This window comes from Natator depressus, chromosome 2, assembly GCF_965152275.1.
Source record: "Natator depressus isolate rNatDep1 chromosome 2, rNatDep2.hap1, whole genome shotgun sequence".
Taxonomy (NCBI): Eukaryota; Metazoa; Chordata; order Testudines; family Cheloniidae; genus Natator; species Natator depressus.
In genome coordinates, this window is record NC_134235.1 from 40078548 (window position 1) to 40096144 (window position 17597).

Genomic DNA, 17597 nt, shown 5'->3' on the forward strand with positions numbered 1-17597 from the left:
AGAACAAAATATCGGGACACGTGGGGGGGCAGCCACAGGCTCAACCCCCACCAGGGCCGGCTCTAAGTTTTTTGCCGCCCCAGCAACAACAACAACAAAAAAGCCGGCGTGCCGCCGAAGCAAAATATCGGGACAAATGGCGTCCCGACTGTACATTGGTTGGGACACGGGACAAACAACTAAATATTGAGACAGTCCCAATTTTATCAGGATGTCTGGTCACCCTTTTTGGGGGGCGGCCCATCAACCCGCCTCCTACTGACTCTGGCCATTGGGCCATGCTGCCCTGCAGCCCAGGGGAGTCCTACTGACTCTGGCCATTGGGCCGTGCTGTCCTGCAGCCTAGGGGAGTCCTACTGACACCAGTCCTTAGGCCACGCAGCCCTGAGGCTGAGGGCACCCATACTGACTTTAACCACAAAGCTACCAAACCCTTGTCCCACCCCCAGGGTGATGGGATGTACTTGCCCCGCACCACCTCCCCTCAAAAAGAAAAGAAAAGAAGGCCATGCTAAGCAGTTTTCTGGACCAAATGCAAGATGCGGGAGAATCGGGACCATATTTTCTTGTGTCTCTCTTCATGGGATGGGGCTCTATTCATCATGCTACAATACTTATACGTTATAATTACCAGTTCCATGAGGCATTCTACCTTCCTCCCCTAAGCCTACAAGGTCTTACATGACTATATAGATATATCTCGTAGCTTAAACATCAAGAGAGACATTCATATACATAACCAATAACACTTTTTATAGCAACAACCACTTTTCTGAAGTTAGGTCACTGTAAATATTTCACTATATTTATTATATATACACAAACACACGCATGCATACACACACATCTATTCTTAATCAGCTCAGTTTTAATAACTTACTGTATATTTGCTACAATTACTGTGTTGTAAGAAACTTTAAAGAAAAAGTGCTATGAAGGAAGTGAATTGGATCTGAAGTGGTTTGATAGCTAGGAATACAGGATAACTTTATGGTGGGGGAAAAAGCTTGAAATTAAACCAACTTATAGTAGTCCAGCATGCCTGGATCAATTTCCCCAGAGTGAATTCCAACAACATCATTGCTACTCAGCCTTTGCAAACAAAATTTATTTCAGATCTTTAAAAGGAAAATATTATTACTATTATTAATAATTTTTAAAGAGAAGTGGAGCAAAGTAAGCAGCCACAAAACAAAACAAAAATACTCTGAAATGTAGGAGAAAGATTGGGGTGAACCAAAAAACAAGTTAAACACCATGGGTCATTCCTTCTAAAACCCTCCTTAAACTCACTTCTTCTATTAGACCTAATAAAGTATCCTGAATCATCAGAAGAACGTTCATGCCTTACACAGTTACAAGTCTTTTCTTATGATGGCTATGTGACAGCATTTTATACTTACTATTTTTCATTAAGTCTAGATATTTATCAACCTGTGAAAATGGCAGCGATAAGGAACAACAGAGATTAAAACCCAACCAAACATGTTTCACTGAGCCAGACTCCTAAGCACGATTTTCTCTGAAGTCATAAAAGATAAAATAGCAACCTTAAATAACAGCTAATGTTTCCCATGCAGTCAGCCTAAGAGAGCTTAATCCTTCAATAAATAAACCATCATTTTCAACAAGATAGTGCATCAGTAGAATATACAAGGATTCTAATAGTCCAAGAAGATTCTCATTTCATTATGCGGGGTTTTTTAGATTTTTTTTTTTTTAATATTTGTGTTTGTATATTTTAATTCCTGTAAAAAGCACCTAATACTGTAAGGATAAGTTCTTTACACAAATCAAATTATTTAAGTAAATACATTTCTTCCTCCTTTCAAATCTCAGAGCAATTTTGTGGGCTATGCTTCTTCAGGAAACTCTGGTTCACTATGCCATTTGGCATGGACCAGATACAAATTATAGCAGCTCCTGTTCAGGGAACTTTTACAAGGCATTAATTAATGAAGGAAATGCAAGGCATTTTCTGGTCTAGCCCATGAATATACATGAAACTTGGAATCAGACCCTTTGGTTCCTACATCACATTACAATTAATTGAGTACCCCACCCATAGCTCTGTGACCCATATAACATATTGTCATTTATTTCAGGGTTTAACGAACTGCTGTTTCTCTAAATTCACGTAATAGTTTCTAGATTTCAAAGAAGCCCTGCTTTTCGATCCATACAAGAAAGATTCAGACAGTACTAAAGTTTCATCTAGTATAAAATATGGGTGTTTCTTTGGTGTTCATAAATTAGACACATTTTGGAAAGCACAAATCAGAGCTAACAAGAAACAATCCCAACAAGAAATAGTCTATAGTCCACAACCCCAGGCGGCTCATTGGAGAACATCTCCACTCTGACAAAACTCAGGTGCTCCTTTCTCTTCTGCCACTCCAGCGCACAACCAAACTCAACACCTACTTCTTCCTCATGCTTCCGAACACTTCTTCTAAGTGTCCACTCACATCCCCTTGGTTCTTTAAGGTCATGCTACATGGTGAACCCAGGAAGGATAAATGGGGATGTGTGTGTTGGGGGTAATGAGGGATTTAGGTTGGAGCTAAAGGCTGCCTAGTGGAAAGACAGGCTGGCAGCATAAAAAACTGAAGTAGCTAATAGATCTGAGCAATTCCATCAGCTAAATTTGGTGAAATTCAGTTAGGTTATCATGAATTAAAGGAATAAATATATGTTTAATTCTGAAGTTTCAGAAGTGACCTATATCCACAATATCACCATCATGCATGGGAGGGAGGGGTTGGAGTTTCTGAATGTGTAGTTAATGGAACTCAAAGGGGGAAAAATGGCAAAATTTCAGAATGAACAGTTTAAAATGTTTCTTTTGCAAAAGGGAACACTGAAAAAATTACATAGAAAAATTAGTTGTCCTCCGAAGAATTACTGTACCAAATCTGGAGTCTAAATTCACTAATAAAGTATAAAATATAAGGATTTTAGTCCTATTTTAACAGAGAATCAAAATGCAACCTTAATTATAAAGTCAATTCTAATATGGCATATTTCAATTCATCCACTCAGTTAAATTAGATTGTGAGTAATTGAACACAACCCTAACTAATTCATGACTTCCAAAAAGCTGACCAGAACACTATCTTATGAAGTGGGATCCATGATCAATGAAAATGTACTGGGCAGCTCTATAGAGTCCAGCCACTAGCTAAATGTTAGTCTCCTCCACAGCTTCCCAGCACAGCAGGGGAAATCTCTACCCATTTGAAGAAAATCAATATGATGCAAATGAAGGGAGTGTCTAAATAGGAGACAATAAGGTCCATTGTCATCAGCTGTTGATTACATTTGGTACAAATTCCCTCATCCCAGCACACACGCCCAGCTAGAACTTGCTAAAAAGTGCAGTGGTCAGACAGCTTGTGACAGGACCTCACATAAACATCCTCTCTCTAAACAGGTGAGACAGGGTCTCTCTCCAATGCAATAGTCCCATATCACACATTTATTTGGAGAAAACACACACCAGTTAGAAATAAATTACATTGGTCTAGCACAGGGGTGGCCAACCTGAGCCTGAGAAGGAGTCAGAATTTACCAATGTACATTGCCAAAGAGCCACAGTAATACGTCATCAGCCCTCCATCAGCTCCCCCCCCCCCCCCCGGCTCCCAGTGCCTCCCACCCGCCGGCAGCCCCACTGATCAGCACCTCCCCCTCCCCGCACCTCCTGATCAGCTGTTTGGTGGTGTGCAGGAGGCTCGAGGGAGGAACAAGGGCATAGCAGGCTCAGGGGAGGGGGCGTGAAGGGGTGGATGGGGGCAGGGCCTGTGGCCGAGCAGTGAGCACCCCCCAGCACATTGGAAAGTTGGTGCCTGTAGCTCCAGCCCCGGAGTCGGTGCCAAAACAAGGAGCCACATATTAACTTCTGAAGAGCCGCATGTGGCTTGAGAGCCATAGGCTGGCCACCACGGTCTAGCAGATTGATAGCAAACTCCTTCTCCCAACAACAAACACATAGATCAAAATCTCTCTCATTCCCCCCTGCAGATGGCAGACTCCCTTTTATTATAATTATCCCAGCCAACATCAGGCCAATAAGCCATGCATTTATAGTTTGTGTGTGAGGTAGGCTTATTACAACTCACCAAGTAAAGTACCTTGTGGGTTAGCACCATTTCTTTGGCTTGAAAATGTTGGTGGAAGATGTCTCTCCCTGGCGGAGGCACTGAAAAGTAGAGTTTGTCCAAACAGCAGTAGGAAGCATGTAATCATTTTCTTCATTTTCGTGAAGAAAAAGCAAGATGAACAATCAGAGGCGCAAAACTGTGACAAAGAAAAGAAATGAAATGAACTCTCTGATTAACCAAACAATGTGTACTTATGCTGTGCTCATGGCAGACACCCTGCCCTCCCTTCCCCCCTTCCACCACATACAAACACCCAGACACACTGGTTTAGAATGTCTCTCATATCCATCAAAGATGGGTCTACATAATTAAGTAATCCTGGTTAGCAGACTACAGCTTGGCCTTTATGAGGCTGGTATAAATAGATGACCTTCATAGTTGACATTGTTAACAGATCTACTGCTAGATCATTCACAAGAAGCAAATAGATGGAAGTCTAGAAAAGGGACTTTCATTCTGTGATCCTACCACTTACTATAAGAAGGTTTGAAACAGCTAAAAACAAAACAAAAACAAAAAACCCCACCCTGTTCAAAACCCTGAACTTTCAGTGGGTGGAGTGTATTTTCTAAAAATAACTTGTCACCTTATACCGGTTAGTGCTAGTAAACTCTCAAAAAATATGCTCGTGAAGAGTTGTTATGGATTTGATGGAAGGAAGACAGACACCCACACACGTATGAATTTCAGGAAAATAGCTATATTGGTTGCACCTTTCATACTTCACTTCTTGACTCCTTTTCTCATTTACACAGGGCCGAAGGTTCCTGAGATTTTTTGTCACTACTTCTGGTCCATGGCACAGATTTGAAGATCACAGAGTTCCAGTCTTTTTCTCTTCAAACTTCCTGTTGACAGAGTCTTTCCATAGTATTCTCAGTCTTCCATGTCCTTTCTTGCTGTCCTCTTCCTGATCATTCTTTTCCCATTCTTATCACATGTACAGCCCACTCCAAACATGCCCTCTCCAGCCTATGACAGAGTCACAAGTTCCTCTTCCCCATGCACTCATTCTCCTCAGAATATTATTTTCTACTACCTGTATCTTCTTTTCTTCCATCTCCGTAAGACCCACCATTTCCAAACCATAGAGCAGGCACGGGCAAACACACTCAGCATACATTTTTCCTTTCAGTGTGTTACTTACTTGCCAGTCCCACAGAACTCCTGCCATCTTTTTCACTGCCACCCATGTGCATTGATTCCTCTTTTCAATTCTCCAGATCTCTCTCCGATGGCACTAAGTACACAAATTCTGTCTTCTGATTCAACTTCTCTCCTGAAGCTTCAAATCAGAAGCTCTTCTTCCACCTCCCTTACTTGCATAATTTCAGTATTCTTTGTGATTACCTTCAAACCATGGCTTTAAAACACAGATGTCTGCTCTGATACCTTATTTACCAATTACTTTTTGCTGTCAGCCAAAAGGGCCAAGTCATCACTGTACATAAGTTTTCCCTGCGTCTCCAGAGGCTTGGTTCTCCTGCTCATTAACACCATAACTAGGATGAAGAGAAGCAAATCAGTACACTGCCTTGTCTCAATCACACTGTCACCTCAGAACTGTCTGAAATTCCATACGTTGTCATCACCTGAGCCCTGGATCCTTGATACAGCTCCTCTATCACCACCAGTTCTTGAAGTCCTCCTACCATCTCTCTCAATGCCCCAAACACCAACTCCTGCGGAATCAAGCCATACCCTTTCTCAAGATCAACAAATGCTACATAGCAGTTATGCCCTCCATTTACACTACTTTCAAACTTCTGTCTCATTGCAAATATTGAGTCTATAGTACTCCTTCCCTTCCTAAAGCCATGTTGCTCCTCTCCTATATTGTCCTTCACCTTGCACCTCAGCCTTGCTTCCAAAACTCTCTCAAGGACTTTGAGAGGCTGACGTAACAGGGTGATGTCCCAATAGGTGGTTGAATCATTTGCATCACCCTGACCCTTCCAAAGAGGCACAATCAATCCTGTTCTCCAGTCATATGGTATTCTAGCTTGAATCCAGCAAACAAATAATAATCCATGAAGCCACTTTATTCTAGTATCTCCAACTGCCTTGATCATATCATCAGTTCTCATCTTCACCAGCTGGTTTACCATTTTTCACCATATTCAGTGCTTCTTCTAGAGAGATCAATACCTTTTGAGGCTTCCCCATAATTGTCGATGATGCTTGCTCATGTAACTTTCTCTTCTCATTTAACAGCTTCCATATTGCTGTCACCTCTGTAGGGTTAATCACCACACAGTTCCCATCCTACACACAAAGATTTATTCATATCTTGTGTTTCATGATTCCTTTTTGGTTTTTTTTGCCAACCTATAACCAATTTCCTGCCATCATCTTCCACCAACTTTCTTTTTAATTCCTCTTCAGCCTTCATTCTTGCCTTAGCAACTGCTTTTTTAACCTCTTTTTGCCAGTATGTATGCATTTTTTTAATTGTCTGATTATCACAACCTGCTTCCTAAAACTCTTGGAATAATTCTTGGCTGCACCTTTATGAACATAAAATCCGTCTGTAATGCCCAAGAGACATGAAGGTAGGCCTTGTAAGCTAAATTTGAAGCTATTCTACCCTTTCCTAAATGATTGAGAAGGGATTCCTAATATCCAGCCGCAAGGTTCCATCATGGTGCGACCGGCACCCCAGAGGTCATCCAGATAAATTTTTAATGCCTACCAGCACAAAACAGCAAATCGTTCATGCTGAGATTGTACCACTATTAAGCCTTCATCAGTCCTGACTGGTTAACTTTTTCCCTGAAGGGGACTGAGTTCTCCTACCTCCCAAGTGCCAATGAGAAACCATGTACCTCTATCCACTCACAATCCAAATTTCAACCTAATCATTTTGCAAGGACTACCTGACACAATATACCACTATGCCCTGTCATACTTGGCACCAAAAGGCGGTGGGGGGGGAAATTCTGACCACTCTAGTCTGGCTTCTGGAAACTTCTGCTACTGCTACTCAGCCCGATCTTCTTTGACTCTAATCAACACCATTCCATTTCCTGATATCCCATATTGCCCCCAAAATAGATTATGTTTGGTCATCCACAGTTCCCTTACATGGCACTGATAAGGAGCATAAGCTGGTTCCAGTGCACACCCTCATTGCTTTCCTACGTGATCCTGACTGCACCCTATTTGAATCCCAGCCCTCCCCATTTTTGGCCAACCACCTCCAAATCCAGAACCTGATGCTGTGGTCAATGGTTCTTACAACGTGAGGGGCACCCAGTTCAGAAAGCACAAGGAAAGAAGTTGAGAGGTAAGGTAATACATCCCAGGAATCACCCCCCAATACCAACTGCTGGCTACCCATACTTCACCACCAAGGAGCCTTGCCTCGACAGCTGGCATGGTGATATCAGTGCAGAAAAAATGGGTTTAGTTTACTCAAGAGGCGGCTATATGAGGAAAGAGACCTATGAAAAATGGCAAGGATCTGGTAATGGGTAAGGAGAGGTCTCATCCACATGGAGGAACAAGCTGGCAAATTTCACAGGCAACATTAAATCTCATAAGCACTTTTTAATGGCAATTATCATCTAAACAATGCTTTATAAGATGCTAGAAATGTTTTATTTAGTACACGATCCCAAACCTGACATGCAGAATCATATAGGGCTCCAGTCCTATCCCAGGAGCTAGCAAACTAAGGGTCCCAATTCTGTGAGGCTTAGAGTAAGTATTGGGAATCAATGGATGTTCAGCAGCCATCACAGGAGATGCACAGTACCATATAGGATAGGGCGCTAAATCTGTCCCTCTGAAGATGAGACCCAGCAATGTGGTTATTCATGTTATGGCCCATCATCCACTCATGATCTGTCCTTGTGTCCCTGTCCACTCCACGGCAACCAGACTCAGCCTCTGACCAGCAGCCATGCAACAGGCCTTAGAAGCAGTGGATCTCTCTACAGGGGCTGGTTGTTTCGGTGTCTGCCCCAACTCTCCCTCAACTGCTTTCATACCAGGTCCCTAATGCAGAGAATGGGGTGCAAATTGGCCCCTTTTCTTAGCAGCAGCAGAATTTGGGGCCTTGCAGGCCAGTTTTGCCTCTGAAGTAGAGATCAGTGAGGCAGACCCAGGTATTTCCTTACTGTAATTTGTTTCCTTGAACAGGGATGAGACAAATTTACTCTTGGCACAATGCTATTCAATATCTTTTATTAGTGGCCTGGAAAAAATATAAAATCATTGTTGTTAAAATTTACAGATGACAAAAATTGTTGGAGTGATAAATAATGACAGGTCAGTTCTATAGAGCTGTCTGTATTATATGGTAAACTGGGCTCACAAACATGCAAGGAGATGTTTGGAGGAACCAAGAACATAGGTAACACTTATAGAATGATGGACTATTGTTTGGAAAGCACTGACTCAAAAGGACTTAGGAACTTTTGAAAATTGGAGCCTAAGTGCCATTGAAAGTCAATGGGATTTAGGCTCCTAGATGCATAAGTGACTTTTGAAAATAGGACTTAGGTGCTTTTGAAAATTTTGTCTTAGGGATCATGGTGGATAACTATCTAAACATGAGCTAACAGTGTGATGTGATGGCTAAAGGAAGCGAATGTGATTTTCAGATGCATAAGCAAAGAAATATTGAGTAGAAGTAGGGAGATTCTCTATCACTTGAAATCTTTAAATGAAGACTACATATATTTCTAAAAGATAAGCTATCACTAAACCAGGAATTATGGACTCAATGCAAGATTCACTTGGTGGGCCTGTGCTATGCAGGAGGTCAGACGAGATGATCATAATAGACCCTTCTGCATACAGCACAGAAGCAACAATCTCTTTCAGAAACTTAAGAAAAGGAACTTCTCCCCATTCCCGGAAGCAGCTATCGGGCACCTCTGTCACTCTCCAGGGCCTCAGCTGTCTCACTGATCCAACCCATGAGTTATCTGGGAAATCTCTAGTTGAAGGCTCTGGATGTCTACATGGCCTGAAAATGTGAGCCTGGGCATAATCTCCTTGTTTACAGCTGCTCTGACACATAAGGAAACCTTAGCACTTCAGCTAAGGATAATGCTTTAACCCACACAATACACTTCACGATTCTCTTGGTGCAGTTACTGCATGGCATCTTTAGCTCCTTCTATGGGGAGCTTCAACTTGAATGCTTAAAAATCAATGGGCTGTGCAAACCATTAGAAGTAGTGGACATATTTATTTGGGCTGTGGAGTTCTGATGCCTACCCCAGCTCTGCTTCAACTGTTCTCATAGCATGTCCTCTCTGCTGAGAATGGAGTGTGAGGGAAGAACTCCGGACTGACCACAGAGATCCTGGAACAGCAGCTACGAACCCTACAGCATGCCAGATTGGTCACATGACCAATAGAGAAGTTGTGGCTAATATGCTACAACCTAAGCTCCAATGAAACAGCTGGGATATTCTGAAAGTGAGGGTCAGCTGAAGACAGGATTGTGTTTTTCCAGTGGCTCTAGCTGATACTATTGGAGCTTATAGGGAGTTATTCCTCCACTACTTCCTCACCTCCTGCACCTTAGGGGACACCAGCAAGGCACTCAGAGACCTCTGCAGCAGACCTTCCTTTCTCCCTGGATTGCTGCTTCAGTATAGGAGCCAGCCAAGGTATCAGTATCAGAAAATCCTCTTTAGAAAGGCAAAAGGAGCTCTCTGCAGGACAGAAAATGTCGAGATTTCAAGGCATCTTTCCCACAACTGCGCTTATGGTTACTATAGAAACTGGGCAAGCTAATAAGGAGGTGAGTTTATACACAGCAACTGAAGTGGGGTATCAAGCTGAACCACCAGTGATGTAATGTGTCCCTCCTACCCCTTCAGCCCAAACAATCTTGGAGACTGGGCCAACCACAAGGCACACCCAGTTTACCCATTTCCCATTGCACCCTCTAATGGGGAGTCTTGGAGACAGTGGCATACCACAGTCCTCCCAGCTGAATCACTGACTTTTTTGCAGTGGGGACAGGTCAAAGGAAACCACTGCTTTCTGTTTTCTTCCTTTGCTTTGGGCAAACTCAGCCCAGCTGTAGGGCTGGACTAGCATAAATGATCACTACAGGAGGCTCACAAATAATATGAGCAATCAGACATTTCGTCATAATTCAGGAGAGTAACACAGAGCAACTGTTCCACTAGTTTTGTGACAGTACTGAATCCCCATATTCCTAGTTTTGACACTTGGTAGCTATATTGAATTAACTGGATTTTATAGTGCAGTTTCTCAGAAACAACATGAGCAGTCACACAAAAAATGATTTTATTTGTAGCAATTTTTAAGAATTTAAATTTTATTAAGGACATTTTAAATAGTCTAACACAGAGGGGGGCAAACTACGGCCCGCGGAACCGTCCTGCCTGGCCCTTGAGCTCCCGACCAGGGAGGCTAGCCCCTGGCCCCTCCCCTGCTGTCCCCCCTCCCCCTCCGCCACGCCGCCCAGGCAGCGCTCTAGGCGGCGGGGCTGCGCACTCCTGCAGGCAGCGCAGCAATGTGTCTGGCTCTGGCCGGGTGGTGCAGCTCCCAGACATGCTAATCTGAGCGGCATGGTAAGGGGTCCCCGGCAAGGGGTCCCCAGGGGCAGCCAGGGGACAGGGAGCAGGGGGTGGTTGGATAGGTGTGGGAGTTCCGGGGGGCCTGTCAGGGGGAGGTTGGATGGGGCGGAAGTTCTGGGGGGGCGGTCAGGGGACGGGGAACAGGGGGGGTTGGAAAGGCATGAGAGTCCCGGGCGGCCTGTCAGGCATGAGAGTCCCAGGGGGCGGTGGTGTGGATAGGGGGTGGGGCAGTCAGGGGACAGGGAGCAGAGGTGTGTGGATAGGGACCAGGGATCCCGGGAAGGGGCATCAGGGGACAAGGAGCCGGGGGGAGTTGGATGGGTCGAGGGTTCTGAGGGGGGCAGTCAGGGGGCGGGAAGTGGGAGGGGGCAGAGGCTAGGCTGTTTGGGGAGGCACAGCCTTCCCTATCCAGCCCTCCATATAGTTTTACAACCCCAGCGTCGCCCTCGGGCCAAAAAGTTTGCCCACCCCTGATCTAACACACACAAAAATCATAAACATAGCTAAGCATGTAAACAGGTACACATCTGAATACATTGCCTGTTGTAATATCGTGCATGCAGCTCAGTCAGACCTACACTGAATATCTTTTCAGTTTGTATGAGCTGATTACAATTAATTTTAAACTATCATGTGGTAAAAGAAAAACTTGGAAAGTTTTTAGAACCTCTTAACTCTTAGTTCTCTCCTTAAAATCCTTACTAATAGTTTTTGACTTACCAATATCTGCTAACCCATTAATATTTTATTTGCATGTTATAGTAATTTGAGTGTAGCTCATAGTTAGAGCTCAAGACATCCACCAGCTTAGTCACTGAAAAACAATTATAAGATCCGTAAGTGGTATAGAGTTCGGCAAAAAAAATCCTTAGTGATCCTTTATCAGCACTAGGGATGTAAATATCATTTAAAAAGATAACCACTGAAACTATTAAAATTATATCGGTTAACCCATTAAAGGGAGAGGGGCTCCAGCTACCTGGTTTGTCCCAATGCAGCATCCACAGATGCTCCATGCCACCCCAGCAGCAGCTTCCCTTCTCTTCACTGACCAGTGCGCTGTCCACCTCCACAGCCGAACCCCTTCCAGTGGCACAAGGGGAGGCTGGGGATTGCTTAACTCCCCGATAGAGCCTGCAGCCTAAACACACTCTCCCTGACCTGCTGGCCAGCCCCTGCGAAGCTCCCAGAGGCAGCCCAGGGCTGAGGTCGGGCTGATGCGGCCCGGCGCAGGAGAACCGGTTTGAGACCCGCAATTAACAGTTAGGGTAGGCTAATGGTAAGACTAATACTTACCAGTTAACCATTTAATATTTTACATCCCTAATCAGAACCTACTAAAACTTTTACCATCTTTACTTTTTACTGTTGATGTAAAAGGATTATTTAGTTTTCTTATCTTACCATTTTTGACAAACAAGATATATTAAGAAAAAAGTAAAATGAAAATAAAAAACCTTTTTGAATCAGAAGACCAACATATTCCTTACAAACACACAGCATATTATAACATACTCAACATTTCAGCTTCCACATTGCCATGTCATTGTGCTACATAAATGTCATAGTAACACTTTCTTGCTCACACTCACTCAATTTAATTATCTAATCAACTTAGTGAAAGTGTTAAGTATATTTTCTTTAAGAATACATTTCAAGTTATATTTTATATCACTTCATTTTCTACATCTCTAATGAAATAAGAAACAATAATATAGCATCTGTTAGTTGTTTCTAATGCACCCATCTCTGTGATATCTGCCTCTGTTAATATCACTGTGGCTAATATTGACAACATTATTCAAAGCAACTAATGACAATTTCAAGAATTTCAGAAATTTACCATAATAAAAGTTTACAGTGATCTTGGAAAGCAGTACACCCATAGAATGGTTCACTCTTCACAATTTCCACTGAGCAGGATTTACCAAAGGGGATTCTTATTTTATGACAGCATCAACCACCCTGTTAGTGATTTTTCTTCAGCTGCTGCTTGGACAATAGATCTTTTCATTAAACTTGTTCTTTTGGGGCAGATACATCTGCACTCTCTGGTTATGGGTTTGTGCTAGACATCAGAGTTTCAAAATTACCAGAATAGTAGCACTGTGGTACTGGGAAATTTAGTTTTGTCTACTCTGAAAAGGCACTATATTTGTAAAGTGCATATTATGTGATATATAATACAAGTTGGCTGTTCAGTTTTGTCTCCTAACATACAGCTGCTTAGTTACAAACTGAAAGCTCTATTAAAAAAAAAAAAAATACAGGCATGCTATCTTTTCCATACTGACCCCAATGCTGCTAAGTCAGGTTGAAGAAAGGGTGAAATGAACACCATCATCTGCCTGAAACAAAATGTTCAGGATATGAAGAAGTGCATTCCAGATACTCCTTACTTATAATGAAAACAAAGTTTAATTGTGAGCATGGCTTATCAATGAGAACAATCTGTCATTAGTGGTCTGATTATATGTGAAATAGTGGCAGTTGATGTTTTCTCCTCACCTGAGTAGCGTGTACCAATCATACTAGATTATTTATATCTGATTAGTCTTCCTCTAGTTTGTAAAAAAATGCCTAAAATACACCTTACTATTATATTCTTGGGCCTCAATCCTGCACACACTTAAGCATGCATTATACTTTACTCATGAGTAGTCCTACTGAAGTCAATGGAACTACTTACAGAAGTAGTTAAGCATGTACATATTTGCAGGATTAGGGCCTTAATTGCAGCCTCATATAACCAGCCTGATGTTATATTTTCTTTATTAAAATAGTAACATAGAAGTACGTCAGATTTAGTTTGAATACCATTTTATTTAAATATATATATACACACACCCACACACACATACATACAGACACACCATTATTTATAAAGCCAAATTTTAAAAATCTAGATTTTAAAACACACATTTGAAGGAAATAGTATAGAATATGATTAAAGCTGTTTTCAGTTTCAAACATTTCAATGTTCATCGAAAAATCATATGCATGTCTCACCATTATTAGAGTTTCTTATCCCTAGATGTGTTGGGATTTGTTAAGACTATGCCTTCTATCTTAGTGCCCCTTATTAGGGCAGGCATACCAAACCACATATGATTTTTTTTCCAATCGCTCAAGCTAAACAGAGTCAAGCCTGTTCACTTCTTGAATGGTGGCCTAAGAAGAAAAGCCAAATGCTTCAGAAAGTGCTTTGTAAATCAGGAGGTTGCATTCTTCCCCTCTGAGTTAACACTAACCTAATGTCCAGCATCATGTTAGGGGTCAGTATGATACTGAAATGCTGTCTTCTAAAACTGAGATTCTGACTATTTGTGGTCACTGAAGATCCCACAACAATTTTCATGAGGCTAGAGAGTATCAACAACTGGCCAATTTCCAGATTAACTAAATATATTCTACTTAATTTATATTCCCCTGCCATTTCAATAGGCTACAGTGTTCTTCAGAGCTGTATTTTGTCTTGTCAAAACAGTTCTTATGTTTTACCCCAGAGGTGGCCATGATTCAGCGATCAGCCATTTGTAAAGAGTTTAAGGCTAATATATAACTGTAAAATATCATATATACTTTTGCACAACTATTAAACAAACAGTTATTGTGAGGTCAAATTTGCCCCCAAATTTACATCAGTAAGTAGTAGTATTAAAAACAAGTTTTTTACAAAACCTAAGACCAACGTAAATGTTAAATGTTACATAAAATACTGAAGTATGTGAATGGCCCCATAAAACTGGGAGCTTAGTCTTACACAATTCATAGTCATATTGAATATAGGACAGGATACGGAATCACTTCACCCACCACTGAAATGTAGCTATCTGTGTGGGGCAGGAGTGTCAGTTAGTTGTTTGACAGCACAAAAAAAATGAAGAAATACACTCATGTGCTTTCTTCGGCAAAATACATTCCTTTCCACCTCACTCCCCAATAGTAAACAACACAGTTGACACTAGAAATTTAAAAAATCTGTGACTACTCAGGACTTCATAGTTGTCATAATGCTCTGACATGCTGTACACCATGACCACTCAGAACTTTACAGCAAAAACTGGGGACATAACTCAAATTCTCCTACTCCGAAAGCATAGGCCCCTACCACCTGAGTTCAAAGGAGAATCTCCTTTAGATACAGTATAGTGCTTGTTTCAGAGTAGCAGCCATGTTATTCTGTATCCGCAAAAAGAAAAGGAGGACTTGTGGCATCTTAGAGACTAACAAATTTATTGGAGCATCAGCTTTCATGAGTGAGCTGTAGCTCATGAAAGCTGATGCTCCAATAAATTTGTTAGTCTCTAAGATGCCACAAGTCCTCCTTTTCTTTTTGAGTATAGTGCTTATGATACACAGTTGAGCTGTTCTAAGACTATGCAGGAGAAAACAGTGAGGCTCAAACACATTAGCTCTTTCATTACATACAAAATACAGTCATAAATATAACACAGAGGTTGCTAATGGTGTTTTCACATTTATGGGGGATTCAGTGTGACTATTTTTTACTGCCCTATAGTACCTAAGGATAGTAGCAAGGATCTGGTTGTCTATAAGAGAGGCAGGGCTGGTAGAGTCCTTGCTTGAAAGAGCTAAGAACCAATTAATCTTCTTGACTCCTCTATACAAAGGTTTGACAGAATGTGTGGGTTTCTTTTATTTATAATTTCAATTGATGATCTCAATGTTTATTTTTCAGCATTCTTTTCTGTTTTTATTGATATACATGTTCACAATTGCCCAAAAGTATTGGTTTTAAGCATTTTTTCTATTTTTATCCATTTAAATTTTCACAGTTGTGGGAAACTATGGGCAGGTATCAGATGCTGGGGGAAGCAGCTAGTTATTTAATGACAGTAGAGGCTGAGATTCAAAAAGCTAACCACTACACAAATTGTCAACATCACAAGTCAAAATATACACAGTAAATATCCTTTTTAAATCCAGCTCTAAGAAGTTCTCAAGCAGCACTTTTCCTTTCTTCACCTCTCTGTAAATTTCGAGTATCCTCAATGGAACTATTATGTCACCAGTTGGTGTATGCACCGAAACAAGCTAATGCTGCCAAGCCTAGCTAAGCATCTCAAACCCCAGCGCTAGCTGCAGTAGGTAGTGGCTGCAGACTTCAGACAGGGAGCTAGATCTCCAGAACTGTCCCAGTCCCCGCCAGGTCAGGAGCTGTTTGGTTCCAGCCCTGCCCTGGCCCCGAGCCAGCCACACTTGTACGCACTGCCCGCCGGGGAAGGGCGGAGGGACCCGCAGGTCCCCGCGCAGCCGGGCTCTACCCGCGGGGCTTGGGGCTGCCGGAGTGGAGCCGGGCGGGCAGGCAGGCAGCGGGGCAGGGACGGCGCTTACCTGCGGCGCTGGCCTGGCGGCTGCAGCCCGCGAGCCCCGGCAGGCTGAGGGCGAGAGCCGGCGAGCGCCCTCCGGGGAGCCCGGCAGGCCGGGGAAGAGCCGCCCGCCCGGCCGCCCCAGCCCTGTGGGCGGGGGCCGGGGCGGCTCTGCTCTGCGCGCACGCCGGGGGCGCTGGGCTGGCTGGGGCGGGGGGAAACGCGCCGGCGGGTGCCCCGCTCGGAAGCTGAGCCGGGGGGGCCGGTTTCGAAGCTAGACTCGGCTCATCTCCTCCCGGGCCCCCCGCTCGCCGCGGCGGAAGGGCCCCAACGCCCCTGTGCCGGCCGGGGGAGGAAGCCAGGGGTCACTGGCCCTTCCCCCACCGCCACTCTCTCTGAGCGCCCCCCGAGACACGCGTGAGGCCGCCTGAGGCCCGGCCGAACGTGCTCCCAGAGCCACCCCTCCGCGGGTGCGGGGAGAGCCCCTGGGCCCGCCGCCCCTGCAAGGGGGCTCCGGAATCCCCTGCGTGACCCCGGGCTCGCGCGGCTGCCTGTTCGGCTCCTGGAAGATGCCGCCCGCCCCCAGCTATCGAGGGTCTCAGACCTGGCTCTGCTGAGGAGCGTGCTCGCTTCAGAGCAGAGGGTGGGGGGAGTTCCTGGCGCTGCTCCTTGGGATCCCAGTAAGGGCGAGGCGATTTGGTTTTCCCGGGCACCAGAAGTTCAGTCCAGGATCAGCAGCATCCTTCTTCTCCCAGCATCTGATCTGAGCGTCAGCCATTGGCACCAGGCCGGCGCAGTTAGTGATTCCCTGCCAGGGAAATCCACCAAAGGAAACGCTGGGAAATGGAAATCCCATTCCCCACACGAAGCACCTCCAGGGCCAAAGCAAACCGTCCCCAGGGGAATTATGCGGTCTTCCTGCCCTCAGACGTGGTTTCTCTGTCTGCATGGAGGCTGTGGGAGTTTCTGTAGGGGAAGCAGATTGCAGACCTAGTAAAGGGACCAGATAGGGGTAATGATTGTTTATTAGTTAACACTGGAGTGAAGCCTGCTAAATAATAAATTGCTTAGATGGAAAAAGCTGGACATGGGCTTTATAGCAACAGCTACAACTCTGTTATGCAAGAAAAGACTTGAGTCACTACCTTTGTTAGTCCAAATAACTTGTGATTTCTTCCTTCTGGCAAACAGCAGGGGTAAGGGGCTCAAGTCCAACTGGCAATAGGGCAAGCTAGCCATTCTACCACTGCCAGGTCAGAAGCCTGAAGCAGAGCGCTGCAAGTTTAGGTTACAGAAAGCACATATATGATTTGTTGAATTCAAACGCTTGGAAAAATTGTGTGTACTTTCAACAGTTACTTAAGGGTAAGCACATGTGTTTTTAGTCATAAAAGCTACTTTCAGTGAAAGATTTGTAGGAGAAACAACTCTATAAGGTATGCAAAGGAAATGGATCCTAAGTGCATCACTCTGCACGCAGGAACTACAACTGGGAGGCTCTAATATGAAAACATGAAAAGAAATATCTTTCT

At 43.7% G+C, this 17597-nt stretch overlaps 1 protein-coding gene across 3 annotated transcripts in view; it reads right to left on the reverse strand.

Annotated features, from left to right (window-relative positions):
• Window positions 1-16875, reverse strand: part of MATN2 (matrilin 2) — a 117222-nt gene extending 100347 nt beyond the window's left edge. Inside the window, exons 1-2 of one of the 3 annotated variants that reach the window (XM_074944057.1) lie at window positions 16670-16875; window positions 4134-4299 (exon numbers count right to left, since the gene is read on the reverse strand). In XM_074944057.1, coding sequence (XP_074800158.1) covers window positions 4134-4257 — 124 coding nt within the window. In that variant the 5' untranslated portion in view covers window positions 4258-4299; window positions 16670-16875. Of the gene's footprint in view, window positions 1-4121; window positions 4300-16090; window positions 16166-16669 lie in introns of those variants that run through there. The other 2 variants (XM_074944055.1, XM_074944056.1) reach the window with 2 other exon arrangements.
• Window positions 16876-17597: the final 722 nt, after the last annotated feature.